The 17358-nt window shown below is 35.9% G+C and overlaps 6 protein-coding genes across 6 annotated transcripts; 1 reads left to right on the top strand and 5 right to left on the bottom strand.

Annotated features, from left to right (window-relative positions):
* Window positions 1-793: 793 nt before the first annotated feature.
* Window positions 794-1576, bottom strand: EV154DRAFT_429840 (uncharacterized protein; the record flags this gene model as incomplete). Its single annotated transcript, XM_051596496.1, has 2 exons — window positions 794-1280; window positions 1332-1576. Coding segments are annotated over 2 exons (732 nt in total), but the record flags the coding sequence as incomplete, so codon positions are not given.
* Window positions 1577-2401: 825 nt separating this feature from the next.
* Window positions 2402-3900, bottom strand: EV154DRAFT_472589 (periplasmic binding protein-like I; the record flags this gene model as incomplete). The annotated part of the gene is made up of 5 exons (XM_051597910.1): window positions 3736-3900; window positions 3394-3665; window positions 3174-3323; window positions 2751-3123; window positions 2402-2603 (listed from the first exon to the last, which is right to left on the bottom strand). Exons 2-5 carry the CDS (start codon window positions 3644-3646, stop codon window positions 2402-2404), a joined length of 978 nt encoding a protein of 325 aa, XP_051452337.1. The 5' UTR covers window positions 3647-3665; window positions 3736-3900.
* An 800-nt stretch (window positions 3901-4700) lies between these two features.
* On the bottom strand, window positions 4701-7667 carry EV154DRAFT_429861 (uncharacterized protein; the record flags this gene model as incomplete). Its single annotated transcript, XM_051596497.1, has 7 exons — window positions 4701-4776; window positions 4882-4972; window positions 5174-5749; window positions 5798-6071; window positions 6127-6489; window positions 6583-6911; window positions 7007-7667. 7 exons carry the CDS (start codon window positions 7665-7667, stop codon window positions 4701-4703), a joined length of 2370 nt encoding a protein of 789 aa, XP_051452336.1.
* A 1492-nt stretch (window positions 7668-9159) lies between these two features.
* Window positions 9160-9917, bottom strand: EV154DRAFT_569286 (uncharacterized protein; the record flags this gene model as incomplete). Its single annotated transcript, XM_051606125.1, has 2 exons — window positions 9160-9836; window positions 9899-9917. The coding sequence occupies 2 exons, from the start codon at window positions 9915-9917 to the stop codon at window positions 9160-9162; spliced, it is 696 nt and encodes a 231-aa protein (XP_051452335.1).
* Window positions 9918-11105: 1188 nt separating this feature from the next.
* EV154DRAFT_526163 (putative diphthamide synthesis protein-domain-containing protein) lies at window positions 11106-13062 on the bottom strand. Its single transcript, XM_051603367.1, has 7 exons — window positions 12747-13062; window positions 12602-12690; window positions 12466-12535; window positions 12338-12401; window positions 11815-12276; window positions 11502-11759; window positions 11106-11445 (listed from the first exon to the last, which is right to left on the bottom strand). Exons 1-7 carry the CDS (start codon window positions 12883-12885, stop codon window positions 11205-11207), a joined length of 1323 nt encoding a protein of 440 aa, XP_051452334.1. The 5' UTR covers window positions 12886-13062; the 3' UTR covers window positions 11106-11204.
* Window positions 13063-13672: 610 nt separating this feature from the next.
* Window positions 13673-15308, top strand: EV154DRAFT_606727 (cytochrome oxidase assembly protein-domain-containing protein). The gene is made up of 3 exons (XM_051607557.1): window positions 13673-14231; window positions 14306-14492; window positions 14543-15308. Exons 1-3 carry the CDS (start codon window positions 13819-13821, stop codon window positions 15257-15259), a joined length of 1317 nt encoding a protein of 438 aa, XP_051452333.1. The 5' UTR covers window positions 13673-13818; the 3' UTR covers window positions 15260-15308.
* The last annotated feature ends 2050 nt before the right edge of the window (window positions 15309-17358 follow it).

Raw genomic sequence — 17358 nt, 5'->3', positions numbered from 1 at the left:
CTTATCCTTTTGTTTACAAAACATGTGTATTGTCAATAAACAAAAAAAAAAGTCTGTTCTTTTTATTCACCGTCCTCATTACTAGTTTTTCGACGCTTTCGATACGTAGCTGTAGATTTGGAGGATGCCGACGAATAAGACAGCGAAGAAAACAATAATGGGAATTGATGCTGTAATTCCTGTGGATTATCACACTGAGACAATATGGAAGGATGACTTTTACTACGTCTACGTCTTGAATTATGATGGTTTGGTGGGGACAATAGTATGGGAGTTATTTGCTGCTGTTGTATATCTGGTATCTGGTCTTCGCCGGTTATAGTATTGTGTTGCTCTATTGATGGCTGATGCAGTGTCACTGATGATGATGATGAAACCACTCGACGGCGAGTTATCGTGATCTTTCTAGTCATTTCTTGCTGTTGTTTCATAATATCCTGGTTTAAACATGCTTGCCATGACTCCATTGTTAAAAAATCTCCCAGTTGGATGTATACATCATGAACATCTTGTCCGTGTATTTTCAGTACATACTCTTCTGGCTCCGAGGAAAATACAGATGCATGAGTGTATGAGATCATTGTGCCTTTTTTGGTTTTCTCCTGATAATATGATATGAATAAAAGTAAGGATTATTTATCAATCAGTTTTACCGAGTAATACGATATATAACCTAGTCTTGGGAATATCATTAGTCTTCTCATTTTCCATTGAGATAGAAATGGAAAATAGCGAAATGCTTTTCTAACAGGTAAATCACCCTATTTTAATTTATGTTAACAAAAATTTATTTTCATGTTAGAAAAAAGCTTACCTCCTGTACTTCAACATAAACATTTGTATTATCGTACCTGTGATTCGACTCTGTTGGTGAAACGTCTATTTCCCCACCTAAATAAGCTCTTGTTATAATGCTTGTGTCACCTGTTTGTTCGAATAACACAGCTGATGTGTAGGGTTCACCTGCCGTACCTACATGATGACCTGCATTATTTCTGGATTTTAAGAATGAGTGTGCAACTGTATCATCATCATTCAGAAATGTTTGTTGTGTATTATTTGAACATGCCGAGTTATTGCGAAGCTGTTGCGTAGACGATGAAATAAACGCGCGTTTCCACTGTTTGTAAAATATGTAAACTTTGGGTATAAATAATACAGCGAAGGAAAATGTGGTTGCCCATAACGTAGCCACTGCTCCAAAATAAAATTTTGTATAGTAGTTCGCTAAAGGATTGACCATAGCCGTAAACCCAACAATGGCTGAAAACAAGATGTTGCTAAGAGGCTCTGTTAGATATGAATGTTATGCTATAAAAGAAAACACTTACTAAACGGAGATTCCCATCTGTTTACATTCGTTGAAATGATCATAATTTGTCCCTGCTGATCGCGTTTTATAAGCCAAAAATGTTGCGAACGTCAACATGGCTGCTGCGTAACAAGTCCCTACGCTAAGAAATATAGTTTTACTGATGGTTGATTCTGCTTCACAAATCCAATAATGAGATGAGAGATTTAATTTTACTACTTTGGGAACAGGTCGAGTCACAACAAGGCCGACTATCAGTATTATCTAAGTCGAATATCAGTACGCATGTATTTTAAAATTTTCAGCATAAGAAATTATCTTTACCATATCCATGACTACTACAGCTGATGTCGATTTCATCAAGGTAGCGTCGGTTATTACAGTACGGGAGATAAAAATGTTATTAAATATTCGATATATTCGATAGTTTTTTGCAATTAAATTTCTAAAATGCGACAAGTATTAGTACTTATTGAGAATACTTTAGGTCTACAAGATTACCCTAAAACCAGCAGAAAACCCAAGGTAAATGAAATTGGGACAATAAAACATGTTGTTTTGGTAGGTATGCCGATCATGAATATAACAGAAATATACGTAAATAAAAACCCGATTAATTCAAGGCAACAAAACAAAGGGCTATCATGAATCATATTAAATTTTGATTATATAAGAAGCTTTTAATGGGTCCTACCTGGATGCTCGAAATATCTCGTGTTTACGATATATCATTACCAGAAATAATACAAGGATACAGAGAACCATGCATGTAGCAGTAAATGCTAAAATTACTTGAGATACCGGATTTGAAAACGAAGGGTTCAATGTTTCACTTGGTGGTGAATCTGCAGGTGGCTACTAAAAAGAAGGATGTTATCAAAATCATATCCAATGTTTGTTGCACCGATCACATATGTATAATAATACCTGGAATGATCCATCATGAAACATGGGTAGTCTAGTTAGCTCAAGATTACCTGCTATGCTATGACCAATCGAAACTCGGATTCCATATTGAATATTATATATATGATGGTTGCTAAAAAAATTGAATAAATATTTAATGCTTGTATGTGCATGATAGAATATTTACCCTCTCGTTAAGTCGCCGTTACTATCATAATGTAAAGGCCCTTCAGGACTTAAATACCCTGTATCAAATGCTAGCGGGGTCATTGATGGGCCAAGTGATCGGTTGGATAACATTTCTAAACCTAAGGTATGATTTCCCATATTCGATAACGTACGATTGAAACCTCTTGCCATTGTCATCATACAGGAGTATGCTGGTCTGTATTTAAAAATTATTAGCGATGATAGTAAATTATATCAATGGCATACCCTTCATTGGTCGTGACATTTCTTCTCCCTGCATAAGGGTATCTATTTTTGCGTTAGTTGAAAATAATTGCTCGGGTAAAATTAGTCATTGACTCACACTGTGGGATCAAGTTTCACCCAGTCATCAAGAAATGCTTCAAATGGCGGATATCCATAAAGTGACATTTTCATATCAAAGAGGAATAAACCGTCCAATAGCTTGTTATTATCTAATTCTTCCACTGCATCTAATAAAGCTGGTGAATTATCATCCATTAACAACCAAACGTATTGACTGGACAGCAAGTTGATTTTAGCCGCTTCGGTCATCAATTTGACTTGATCATTTCCTGTCACTCCCACTAAAATAATTCTCATGGCGCTATTAGACACAAACTCTAACAAAGCGGCTATGTTATCGGGAAAATAAGGTTTATGTCCTATTACGGTCATGTTTTTGAAGCTAGCCAAATTCATGATTTTCTGGTAAACTATTAACACGAATTAATTTACTATCTTTAATATGTGATTAATATATTACATTGTTGACCAAGTAAATCATTGGAATAGATGACACCAATATTCACCCAATTTTGACTGAACGCAAAATCAAGCATAACGTCTGCTAAAATCGCTTTTGTGGGAATAGTTCGATAAAAGTATCTATATTGGCTTTTATCAGAAAAGCCAACTAATACAATAAGGCGTTAAAAAATGAGCTGGTTTTTTCGAAGAAAAAAAAACAAAAAAAAAAACTTTACTGGCATTAGCAGTAAATGAGCACTGTGGAATCTCCAATGTACTTGTCATTAAGGCACTGAGAGATGTCCAAGAACTCGAAATGTCACCTATGACAGCTATTACACCGTGCTGAAGTAATGTTACGGATGCATATACGGCTTTAGTCACAGCCCCTTGATCGCCGGCTTCTTCCTTCGGGAATGAGTCTTTCTGTACTAACGTTATGTATGCTCCAGAAATCAGTCGTTGTTGGTTAATAAAATTAACCGCCATCCGTATTGCTGACGAACCGCTAACAAAAAAAACAAACATACAAAACATGAGGCTTATGTTTGAGTTATTTTAAGAATTTTGGTGTTTACCCCCATACTATTTCCGCTGTCAGATTGTCATTTTTTTGGCTGAAGGGTAACAGAACCCCTATCTATGTTCGGGAGGTTAGTTTATATCGAATGACTTTTTAAAAGGGGTCACCTTGAGCTCTGTGAGACCAGTCGTATTGTATCGAGGTTTTATAACCACTGTATCATTATCAACTTGAGTTATTATATTCAAAGCATCCAATTGAAGCAACCTCCCAAATGCAATGGTGCTGTTTGTATTTGTAGCAACTACTTCATTTGACATTATTTGTTTAGAAACAATTTATTAATTTATTTATTGTGGGAATATAAAGAAAGAAGAAAGAATATATGGCATATGTGCTGTTATAGTTAATATATACAACCTTTTAATAATCATGCAACTACAATTAATTATTATTTTGCAAAGGTGTGAGGTTGGTTTGTTTTAAAAGAAATGCGTAGTCGATTTTTTGTTACGACATTGATAGAAATTTAGACACTTTTTGCAATGTTAACGCCGGTTGTATAAGGTTAAGTGTATGATGGAAGCCACTATAAATTAAATTCTTATCAATATCACATAGCGTGACAAACGGGTACAATTTTGAGTATTACTTTTGAAGTGCACACCAAGAGTAGTGGTTGATTGTAGTAAGATTGGCACTACATACAGGACAGACTCTATTTGAGGCCATTTTAGTAATTATAGGATTGTTGAATTGGGGAAAAAAAAGTAAAATGCGAAAGAAAAACAGGATATAATTTCGTTATCCAGAAATGATAAATATTGTCAATTCGCGAAAATTAAATGCCCGTTTCTTAAAAAAAATTGGGTACTTCTTGTTATTAGGTATTATCAACATCAAGTCAAACGCGAAAAAGGGGAATTATTGTTGTACACAAATAACAAATATTGAATAATGATTATTGAATTTTTATCATAACATTAAATTTATTCATTGGTGTTACATAACAAGAAGTACTCATCGTACGTGTAACCTTTTATCTAAATTATAAATCCATTCTTCTGCGATGGCAGGATATATTCTGTCTAAAAGGCTAAATTGTTCCTGCTTTTTTTGCTTAATTTCTTGATAGATGGCGTCTGAGTAGCTGTTCGTTCCTGTAGTATTTGTGATTGATTTCTTATGCTTTTCTTCTGACCATCCTTGCAGTAATGCAGTCGTGACTGGAATTGAAAATGGCAATAAATATTTGGAGTTCCTCTTCTCTTCCCTTTCATCGTACTGCTCGTCTTCATCATCCAACTGTTGTACCATACTACTATTTATTGACATAATTTCTTCTGAAGATAACCTCTTTTTATTTGTCGTAGTAGTCAGCAAACAATTTAGACTCGAAACGCTTCCTGGTCTTCCTCCCGTTCCTTTATTTGATGTGGAAGTATTTGTGATATTGATGCTATCCATTGATGACCTGGTTTGAATCGAATTACTGCTATTTTTTCTATTGCTATTTGTTAATGTCAGCTGTTGCTGATGATCCTGTGCCATTTGGTTTGATAATTGCTCCACAGCTTCGGATAATCTAGGTTCAGACACTTCGTATCGGTAGTTTTGCACACATCGTTTCACTTGCAATGGATTAAGCTTATCAAATGTTTGGACTGTTGAGCTAAAAATTAGAATATCATCCATCTGCGACAAACATTGCAGTAATTGTAGTAATTGAACTAATGGCTCAAATGCGTTATTTAGACTTGGGGGTAAATGGTTTATGCGTACCCATTCTTCCATGGCGGATAAATTCATGCGTATCTGAAGCGCCTTAGACCGACACAGATATCTTTTATAAGCAAGTACCCGATTAAATAATTCACATGATAAATAGTGAAAAAATTGAGCCATGGCTTGGATTTCAATGGCAGGTGGTACATGATATGCTTGTAATGTGGATTGAATATTTGTTAACAACTTCGTAATGGATTGGGGTGATTGAGATGCTGATGTTTCGGTGCTGTATAATGATAAAGGAGATGACGCTGAATTAAAGTCAACGGATGACTTTCTATCTATACTTGAAGCCGTGTCAATTGACTTCCTACTGTTATTGCTGCTACTTCTTCTGAAAAATCTTTGCCAATCATCAACAAATTCAACCTGCTCCAATTCATGAATGGATTCGTATTCTAGCATTGATGATTCTAATAATTTTTCTATCTTTTTTTGGGACTCGGTAATTAAACAAGAGTATGCCTCAGATATCAACTCTGATAAGGTTTCTTGTGCGTCATGAGTACAAACAGACAATCCAGGATCCTTTTTCAAATAACTCGATAACTGACAAATATTAGCTATCCAATAAGCCAAGGAGTTGATATCACGGTAATATGTCTATTTTTTTTTTCGTCTCAGTAAAACATTATTTTCTATACATATGCCATAATACCTTTATCAATTTTGCCAGTCTTGTAGCCACTGTTTTCAAAAATAAATTTAAAAGTTCTCTACTTGAGCAATAGTGAGCAAAGCGAGTACTTAGAAAGATGATATTTGCTGGCTGCCAAAGCTCATTGCTTAATTGACTCTTGTTCATCAATAATTTGACATCAGGCACATTCAAAGCTTGGTCCAATAAAAAACTTATGTCTTCCTGGCTAAATACAAACATTTGGTCCGGCAAACAACGGTCCCACAAAAACGTGTTCGAGGATTTGATAGATGTTTCCCATCGCTTTATGTCCTCCTCTTCATCGTCCGTAATAAGGCTGGAGCTATTCATAACCAAAGTTTCTTTATTTCTCTGTTCCTGCTGAGGCGACGTAACTGCTTTTGTTAATTGACTAAAATCAGGTGGAGAGGGTGGTTTGGCTGTTACTGCCGTGGGTTTTTTTCTTGGGTCCACTGCCGGGTTGTGGTTGTTCAAGAAATGACTATATCCATCCGTTGCATAATACTCCAGATCGTTAACAGGATTAACATTAGGTGTTTTGCTCGTTTTTTTGCTTATCGTGGTTTCAGTGACAACTTCACTATGGCTGCTCTTGTCGGAAACTTTTGCTTGATCCATATGTGGTGTTCCCAACAGTTCCTTCATTATATCTGTTGTTGGAAAATTATATACCGTTCTTCCATATTTTGTTGTCAGTGACTTTTCTGCACCATGATTCAGCAGTATCTGAGCAATCTCTATTTGATGACTATTGATAGCCCACATCAACGCTGTCCAACCCTCTAAAAATATGTTGATGATGAGAACTCGAGTTCATATTTTCTCACATACCAATGAAACCGGGATTTAAAAAAAGTGTGTACTACTGTAAACTTACTTTTGTCTTGTTGATTTATCCCAACAGAAGGATGCTTTAATAACAAATTTAAGCATTGAGCATGCCCAAAATATGATGCATACATTAAGCACGTAATTCCAGTCTTCTTGTCACTAGTGAAGTTGATATCAACACCCTCGGTTGAGTCTAGCATGAGCTGTATGGCTTCAAGGTCTCCGATCGAGGCGGCGCGACTTAACCATTTGGAAATAAGTCGACGACGGAGTTCTGTGTTCCCTTCATTTATTACTGCTTCAATATTGCCAAAATAAATTGCATGACTATTGTATTCACTAAAATTTTCTTCTTCCTCACTTTCACTTTCGCTATCCTGGATGTCTTTTGACTGCGGAAATTGTTTCTCTGGATTCGTTTCTTTTTTTGGGGGGTATGTCTTCTGTTGTATTACTGCTACCGTGGGATGAGAAGAAAGTCGGACCTCTTTCCGATGATCATTTTGTGTTGCAACAGGTGGTGGTAACTTTGAAGTAGGAGGTGGTGTATTTAATGTTTTTGGCTGCTGCCTCTGTGATGGTATAATATTACGGCTGTTGATCTTTGTATTAGATGTTTGATGATTAATATGATGAAGTGGGGGTGTTACGGGTGTTGGTATAGTAGAATTCACGGCTGGTTTGTTACTTGATAATTGGGATAGCATGCTTGAAAATTGCTGGAAACTATCAGCTATTTTAGATGATAGTTCTTCTGGGCTCATACTGTTACTACTGTTGGCAGATAAAGGGAGAGGAGGTACAGCTGTTGGCGTCTGGAGACGACGATGTATAGAAGCTGTTGTTGCAGAACTGTTTCTTCGCATCATATCTCCATGAGTGGTATTGGTGTTAATTGACAAGGCCGAAAAAGATCTCTGTGATGATAACATCGGTCTTCTTGATGCAATTGTTGGTGGTTTAGGTGAACCCAAAGCAGCGATTTTTGACGAATCCATTATATATACCCACAGTTAAAGGGTGACAAAAGAAGGGATATGACTGTCTCCAAGGGTAACTAGAATATAAGATCGAGATCAATAAAAGAGTGTTAAAAATAAGGAGAGCACTAAAGAGACGAATAGATGGAAAGGAGAGATGAAGAGAAAGGAGAAAACAAAAAGAAAAACTTCCTCTTGTTGAGCCTTTTCCATTAGATGGTTGCACCAAATTGCCAATTGAGTTGAAAAAGGAAGATCACACAAAGCGAGGATTTCCTTTTAGGGGTGAGTAATTAGGTAGCTCTAAAAACTGGCTACCACCCAAAAATTCGCATATTATTGATACTCATGGTAAAGCCTGTACTCGATATAAATTTTTATGCATAAAATGATATTCTTCATTTTTCTTTTCCGTGTGCTCATACCAAAAGATTACATTTATGGTTTCTTCTCGAGTTTAGGAATTGGTAAAATGTAATTGAAATCAACGTTTAACTACAATTCATTTAAAAACTTGAAAAAAAAATCGGGGTACTGAGACTATGTTATCCGTTAAAACATCTTTTTTAATGCGTTCTCTTTTGCTATCTAATAGTATTGCCACATAAAAGTTCACACCAGCCCATAAAAAGATGACGGTACTCTGGTTCTATGAAGAAGTGCAATGATGCTAATAATGAATCGAGTGTTCCACAAAATAGCTTAAGAAGGAGAAAAAATATTGATCTACTTGTGAATATGAAGCAAAAAAGACATTTGGCTTTGAAATGTCATCACTTGACGCTATTTTAGCACTTGTGGCAATAAATAGAACAAAGTTTGGTTTTGAACAACATTAATTTTTATACATTGCGTGTGCATGAAAATACCATATATGTAACTCCCCTGTTATTATCTCTACCGTCTAACATTATTGTTTGACTATTTTTTTAATGGGGATAGTATCAGTTCTAGGTTCAATGAACTATTATTATCACAGTGCTTGCAATACGGCCTTCAGTAATTCGGATGTCCCTTCTTTGTCCCTCTTTTATTTCCAGCCCAAACCACACGGGACAAGATAAATATACGCCCGCGTACATGTTAGAAGGTCCTGAAAATAATCCCTTTTTCTATACAACACCCTTTATTTTTTAATGTTTAATATGGGGTATCAAACCATGTGATAGAGTGAATTGACTGTGGGAATATACTTTTAACAACTTTTTATTTTATTTTTTTAGTAGTAATTGCCAGAAGGTTGCTGATAAGATGTTTCTTTGCTATTATATTGCTGCTGATACTGCTGTTGTGGCTGGTAATAGGAGGGATAAGTCGGTACTGTGGGGCTTGAAACTGCATGATAATAATCATTATAGCTATCGTGTTTTACAGAAGAGTTCAACTTGGTTGTTGCATCGTAAGGTTTGGGTGATGTCGAGTTTGCACCGCCTTCTGAGTAGTCGTACAAATTATATGTTTCTCGTTTATACTTATCAGAAGAATGAGAAAATAAACTGATAACAAAACATACAAACGCGAACAATGCGCAGCCACTACCGACACCGACCAAGTAAATAGAAGGACCCCATTGGTGTGATAATCCCTCAACCCTTGGTTCAAGTTTCTCAAGTCCTTTCCAAAAGGTAACAATTGTGAGAGCAAGACCAGCTCCGCCCGCAAAAAAACCGAATAGTGAGGTGAAAGTTCCAATAAAAGGAATAATGTTATTTTTTCGCATTTTACGAATCAACATTACACACACAAATGCTAAAAACGCAAGAATCACAGCGGGCATAATTAGCAAGATAAATTTAAATGTGCTTAAATTGGCGTTGGCTATAACTGTTTCAAACGGTTCAACCATAGAAACGTTTGTCAAATCCGCCCCGCAGGCCTCGGCAAACTGTTTAGAGTCTAGTAATATTAAATTAAAGTTAGATTTATTCAAAGTATGTTTGACTATAAAATTATATTACCGAATAAATAGCCAGGCATTTTTTTAGTACATGAATGTGCTACGTTTGAGTCTGGATAGTAAAGACAGGAACTGTAAACACCGTATCTGATGTATCTTCCTGTTACTGCTTCATTCAATTGAACCAAATATATACTTGGTAAAAAAGTGCTTGGAAATGTGGTTCCCAGATTTGCGATTAATAATAATACAAACGATGATATAGTAAATATCAATGTAATAAAATGTAATGCCATAGCTGTTTTTTTTGTGGTTAATTGTTGCCTATTCTATGTTGAAAGTTATTGTAATTTGCTCTGACACAGAATCAGGTTATAGTCAGAAGGTAGATGGTAGTTATGAAGAAAGAAAATACATGCAAAGAAAGGAAAAAGAAGGAAAAGCTAGGAAGTAGATGTTAGTGTATTAATAAATTGCATTATCTATTTAGTGATCCAAGTATTCTTTGTTTTGAGAAACCTTGATTTATTACTGTACGACGTTCGTCTATAGTGTGTGTAACCTCTATTGTTGTATAGCCAAATGGGCACGCCATAAAATATGGATCTAATGTGCACTTATGCTAGTAGAAATTAGCGTAAATAAGTAATTTACGTTTCATAATTAAATAGTTCTGCGTCCCTAAAGCTTTGTGCCCAGTTTTACAAATAATACGTTTACTTAGCGACTACAAGATGATTTATATATTCCAAAGGTATTTCTCTATTTTTGTACAGTCTTGGCTCCATATCTTGTGACTTTTCCAATGTCACACGAGTTGATGTGATCATATTTAAGACCCTTACAATGGCCTTCTGTATACTCGTGTAACAAAACTCAGATTGCCAAAAATCTCTAAACCCGAAATATAGTGTTACGCGTTTTACTCCAGACGTGACATATTTTTGTATTCTTACTAAATCGTAACCACCTAATCCAGATGGTTGTGTTAACATCGACTTCAAATTGATGGTAGATAAGCTCTAGATTTTATTTTGTCAGATCAGGTTTTTATTAAGATTTACGATAAATATGTCCTGTTAGTTTTCTTGTAAGTATGGTTAAAGGTTTTAAAATTTGGCATAATAAAAACAGTATGTTGATTCAGGCAGGTTGGGGTTGAAGCTCGTGATCTTTTTATTCTTTTACGACAGATTTCGTAGTAGTAACTCTTCTAAATGTTTACATAATATATAAACCTGGCAGGGATCTCCTCTAAAACGTTTGTGTTGTATCATACGCAAATAATATTTTATTGGTAGATTGCTTAACTACACAGAGCTGCAAAAATATACATTGAGTTTTGATATTATAAATAAATTTCTAATTTATTGGATCTGCTCTTTAGGACTTTGTTCATTGGTCATTGGTCTTCTCTTACGGGGTGCTCCCCGTCCATGGTTAGGTGTCCATGGGCCTAAACTATCGTTGGCATAAAAATCCATGGGGTAAACATCCTGCCATTCCGCTTTGCCTAAAGCAATTGACGCCTCATAAGGTGTTAATAAAGGCTTGGGGAATGCATAACCCCAATCAATAGAAAGTCTAGGGCATGCGATTTGAATCCAGCTACATGATACTCTCGTTTAGTCACAAATCTTAGCATACACACTGTTTGGACTTACGCATCAACATCCTCGAACTGCTCAAGTTTACCGGGGAAAATCTCGGATAACAGGACATTCACTGATTCTTTTCCTTGTTCTTTGATACATTGTTCCAAATATTCTAAAATTTGAGGTTTGCCTTGGCGGCCCAAAGTGCCCAGCACAAGGCCATATTTCTTTGCATCCTTAGCCACAGAAATTGCATGCTTGCGAAGAGAGTGCATTTCATTATGATCATATCTTTCACGTGTAAATGTTTTGCCGTAGGGATTATATCTAGAACGCTTATGTCAATTCACTCATTTAACGATAGAGAAAAAAAAATACGTACTGAAAAGCGGGTAAATGAGGGTTGTGGATCATAATTGATTCTAAATGGAAGCGACCATCACCGATACATACGATATAATCCATGTCTGTTAGTTTTGGCGATGTACAACCTAAAATCTCACCTGGTGATAAGGGTTTTGATTGCGGAATAAATACTGTGTAATCTTCTGAGAGGGATTCCCTTGATGCTTGAAGTGCTGCCGCAAATTGAATTGTGCCCACCAGCACAAGTCTTTTCCCTTTTTCGAAATTTTTCTTTACAGTTGCAATAAAATGCTGTGTATCAATTCCAATGTCAACAAAGACATAAAGTGTTTCAATCGTAGTAATATCGACTGGTACCAGACAACTGTGTCCATAATGCACCAAAAAATCACATCCGAGCGCACGAGCAGTATAATCGTCGATACAGCAGGCACCGTATGTAACATCTCCCATGATCAATGTCTCAGCATCGCAGAAACTATGATTAACCATTAAAACCTGTATTTTTCTTTCCTTAAACCAGTGTATCTATTGCTTACATTTCAAGGATATCAGCAATCAGACAAGCAAACATCATCAAACCTTCGGGCAACTGAAGAGCCACTACGTTGAATTGCACATGTCAAAATTATTATCAAAGAACGATCCTTCAAATTGATGTCCATACCTCTCTTAGCCTTGGCCTTTCTAACTCTCCAAACAGTTTTGTGGATTTCAAAGTTGTAATTGGCAGGGATCTAATAATTTCAGACATAGATCTTATTAATAAGTTGAATAATGCTCGCATAAAAAGTTGACAGTACAGTTTCGATAGATTTGTTTAATAAAGTGTCATTTAAGATCTCGTCAGGCACTTGATTAGCCACACGATTGTTACGTGCTCTTGGTGCCTCTACTCATTGAATGCTAGTTAGTATTTACTTAGACATTACATAATAAAGAATTTACTGGCAAACCCAACAGCGCCGTCTTCGATAGCACCGCCTTCAGTTTTGGCATCGTCGGAAGCTGCCTTTTTAGCACGGCCAACAAAGCGTTTTCTTGGCTTCTTAACCTCTTCAGAGGCAATGACAGGTGGCTGTTCCATTTTATATATATTGAGTCAAAAAAAATAGAAAAATAAGGCTTTTGGTATCAATGTTTGTAGGCTTGGAAACTAAGCCACCCATCACTAGCGTTACATAGGCATAACACTCAAAATGTCACTGTATTTTATTTGGCTTTCAAGCTGGCGTGTGTTTATAAAATAACTGCTACATCAAATTTAAATTTGAAAGATAGTGGCATAATTCACACTTATTAACCCTTGAATTAAAAACGATGTTGGAAGCTACTCACTTGCTGTACATCAATGGGAGACTTCCATATTTTGCCCGATTTTGAGTCATACTATTTCGGCAGACGGCTTTGACCTTGCCGAGAAGAATAGGATCGAATTTAACTTACAGGGTATGTATCTAGCGCTAAGACACGGACAATTATTCTTAATTAGTATGCCATAGATTGCGGTAGCTTCTGATACTCCAAGAGGCAATCAAAAGTATATTAATTGATAAACCCATGTCTGATAGCAAAGAGTTTACCTAAGAAAAGCGAAAAAAAAAAAAAAAAAAAATGCAATCGGTTCCGATGCAATGAATAAGTTAAAATTGTTTTTTTATTCATCATTTATCAATATGTTTTATTTATATTATAACTAAAGTATGACTGAAGTAGTTACGTTAACTTATTTGTGTTAAACTTAAATATTTTGACTCTGTTACGCTTGCGAGTCCATGGATGCAAAGCAACCAAGGCACCCTGTCAACTAAATATTTTAAAATCCAGCCCTGGTCTGCCCGTTACACACGTCCACTACTTCTTTTTTAAACATTATAACAGTGGTCTGATAAACTTTTGTTTCTTTCTCATTCTTCCGCCTTAGCAACCCCCCTCTCTCCCTCTCTTACTCTACCAACAGATTTTCTTTCTCCCCAACCTCACGCGTGAAAGAAAAAAATAATTATCTATCATTAACATTATGATTCGTACAGCACTTCAAAGATCATTTACGGGCATTAGTCGATTGGCAGTCCGTCATCCTAGTAATCTTGCGACAAGGTCTTTTTTGACAACCACAGCACCTGCCAAAACTAGAAGTTTGCAAACCTTCAATACAACATTTAAGAATAGTTTTTTATCGTCCCAAAAGCGATTTTTAGCTGCAACAGCAACTCCTGCCACAGTTGTCTCTAAACCTGCAGTTGCCTATTGGCTTTATTTTAATGCCGGTATGGTATTTGCTATCGTTGTAGTAGGTGGGTTAACTCGCTTAACCGAGAGTGGTTTGTCTATTACTGAATGGAATGTTATTTCTGGTATGAAACCACCTCGATCGGAGTTGGAGTGGAAAGAAGAGTTTGAGAAGTATAAGCAGTTCCCTGAATACAAATTGTAAGGATCTTTTTTTTTATTTTCTGCTCCATAAGTATATCTTTGATTTGACATTTATAACAAAATGTTCATAGGTTAAATCGGTATATGACTTTAGACGAGTTTAAGAATATTTTCTATTGGGAATGGTCCCACCGTATGATCGGCAGATTTATCGGTGCTTCATTCATTTTACCAGGTCTCTATTTTGCTTCAAAGGGACATATGTCCAAACGTGTTGCGAAGCAAACATTTGGCATCACGTGTCTCTTAGGTTTCCAGGTAAATAATGCAATTGGAATAGTAATTTTTCTTTACTGACTATTTAATAGGGTTTCATGGGTTGGTATATGGTTAAATCGGGCCTCTCTGATGCTCTTATGAAAGAGCCTGGAAGTGTTCCTCGTGTCAGTCAGTACCGTTTAACAGCACATTTAGCCACGGCTATTGCCATTTATGCAAGTACTATTTTCGTTGCTGCTGATATTGTTCGTCAGAACAAGATTGCCTCAGGAAAATACTCTCAAACTACCGCTTCTATGTTAAATAACCCTATTTTGAAACGTTTCCGTATTGCCACTCACAGTTTAGGCGCTTTGATGATGCTTACTGTTCTTTCTGGTGGCTTAGTTGCAGGTTTGGATGCAGGTTTGATCTATAACGAGTTCCCTTTCATGGGTGAAGGTATTATTCCCCCCAAGGATGAGCTCTGGTCTGATAATTACGTAAAACCTAATGATAATGGTAAATGGCGTAATTTCTTGGAGAATCCTACTACTGTTCAATTTGATCATCGTACTTTAGCCGAAACCACTGCTACTTTAACTACTGCTTTATGGCTGTACTCCAGAAAGCTTCCTTTGCCTAAGAATGTTAAGATGGCTGTCAACACCATGATGGGTGCTGTTGTTGTTCAAGTAACTTTAGGTATCTCAACATTGATCTATATGGTCCCCATCCAATTGGCTGCTGCTCATCAAGCTGGAGCTTTGGCCTTGTTGACCTCCAACTTTTGGTTAATCCACGCTTTACGTCGTGTCCCTGTTTAAATTACTTCTGTTATAAAAAAATAAAAATGAAAAGCATTACTGTAGATATAAATGTAAAAAGCCTAACATATTTTTAATTGAGTTTTTTTTTTTCGGCTTAAAAGAGATTAAGTATGCTTGGTAAATATTCTTTTATACAGAGTCTTCTAGTTGCATACGACAACGAACATAAAAAATCGTATTCTACATATAATAAAATACCAATTTACAGTCATACTGAAATAATAAATACAAAAAGAAACGAAGGGTGAATTGCTATTGTTTCTGTTTTTGAGTTGCTCCAGCTTGTGAAATTTGCATATCTAAATAAAAAACTGAAGATGGGGAGTTTAAATGGCTCAATGTATCTGGAGTATATGGAAAGGTTTCTTTGTTTAGTATGAAGAGTTAAATTTGCTTATTAACAACTAACTAGAAATACTTATCTAAGTTTGGCCAGCCACTCTCGGTGTTAGTACTGGTTATCATGCGCAGTTGAAGCTCAATTAAAAAAAAAATTATAGAGACTGTATACTTTGGGCGAGAAATGGGAAATGTCTAGACCTCCGTATTTTGTCAATATATTTTTTAGAATCATGTGATAGTTTACACATGAGTCGAAGAAAAATATTTACGTCGATTGACATGCCATATCGTCTAAACTTCACGCAGATAGACGACTACCATGTTCCGACTTACTTGGGAGGGGTTGCCATATTATCTGGGATACTTTTTTTTTTGGAATTAATATATATAGCAATGTTCGGTGCATGGTTGAGAAAAGCATGAGAAACCGCTGTAGTCATGGAAATCAAGTAACTCAAAAAGTGTTCTGTTATATCCTTTCATTTAGTTGGACTTTTTTGCCATCTATCTTTCTTTTTCTTTTTTTTTCTTACGTATGGCTGAAGTAGGCTTTTTCAACGAAATGTCAATATATAACGCTGTCATTGAAAATTGTTCCCAGTAGTATGGTTATAGATACATTGGTTCCATCCCAAAGTTCGTTTTTACATTTGAAAAGTTCACTCTTAAAAGATTACAAAACAGTAACTGGTGTGATTTTTTATTAAAGCATTTTTTAAAATTATTAACAAAATGATTGGCGACGTTGTACAAGTGGGTCTTTCTACTGACACTTCCACTAGCTTCGGCAACCCTGATTTTCAAATGGTTTGTTTTCGTAAAGGCACTTCGTTTGACCGAATTTTTGACAATGGACCAGAAGCTTTCAATAGATTGGGCTCACGAGGGGGGAATGTAAAGTAATATATATAGCTCTGTGATAGTCTTCCATTTCAATCAAGCTAGTGATATAAACATCTGAGGTATAGATCAGTGCATTATCAAATGTGTGCAGATGGTCTTTAGATTTAGACAATTTTGTTTTGCTAGGACGCTAGGACACATTGCAACCTTTATTAAACATAAGAGTTTGAACTGGTGGGCCTTTTTTATTTGTTTAAAAGTAATTTATTATGAGGATAGGCTTGATCAGACATCTTGTTTTTTGTTTTTATATTTTAAAATTTTGGATATTAAGTTCTGCTTGATACTACACATTCTGAATCGTTTTGGGATTGATGTATTGATAAATAAGAAGAACTGAGGTGACCATATAGTGTCTCCATCTATACATGCAAAAAAAAAAAAAGATGTCTAAGCAAAAGTGTCTCGAAATGAGAAAGTAGTTCGTCGCATTTTTATGAACGAACTGATTGACATCATGGATTTGGACTAATGTTATGAATGACTTCACCATTTAAGTATCCTATCACACGATAAGAAATATCGAATACAGAGGCCATAGAATCATGTACTCGACTCCGTATTCCCCAGAGCTAAACGCAATTGAGAGCTTCTGGGCTCTTGTAAAGAGCAAGGTGAAGCGCGAAAATCTGTAATGACCGAGCAGACTTTATCTCAAAGAATTGCAGACGTCTGCAGCAATGTCTGTGTAAGTAAACTTAGTGCTTTTTTCAGCCATTCTAAGCGATATATCAGTTACTGTTAAGATAAAATGCTCCAATTTTAAAAGTGCCAAAGCTATGTTTCAATTGAGTCAATTTAAAATTTAACAATGACCAATTATTTTTTAGATTTCTACCAATTTCTATTTT

Source organism: Mucor mucedo, assembly GCF_025094135.1.
Source record: "Mucor mucedo strain NRRL 3635 chromosome Unknown EV154scaffold_148, whole genome shotgun sequence".
Classification (NCBI taxonomy): Eukaryota; Fungi; Mucoromycota; class Mucoromycetes; order Mucorales; family Mucoraceae; genus Mucor; species Mucor mucedo.
Note: the sequence above shows the minus strand (reverse complement) of the source record. Positions and strands in the feature narration are given on the sequence as shown.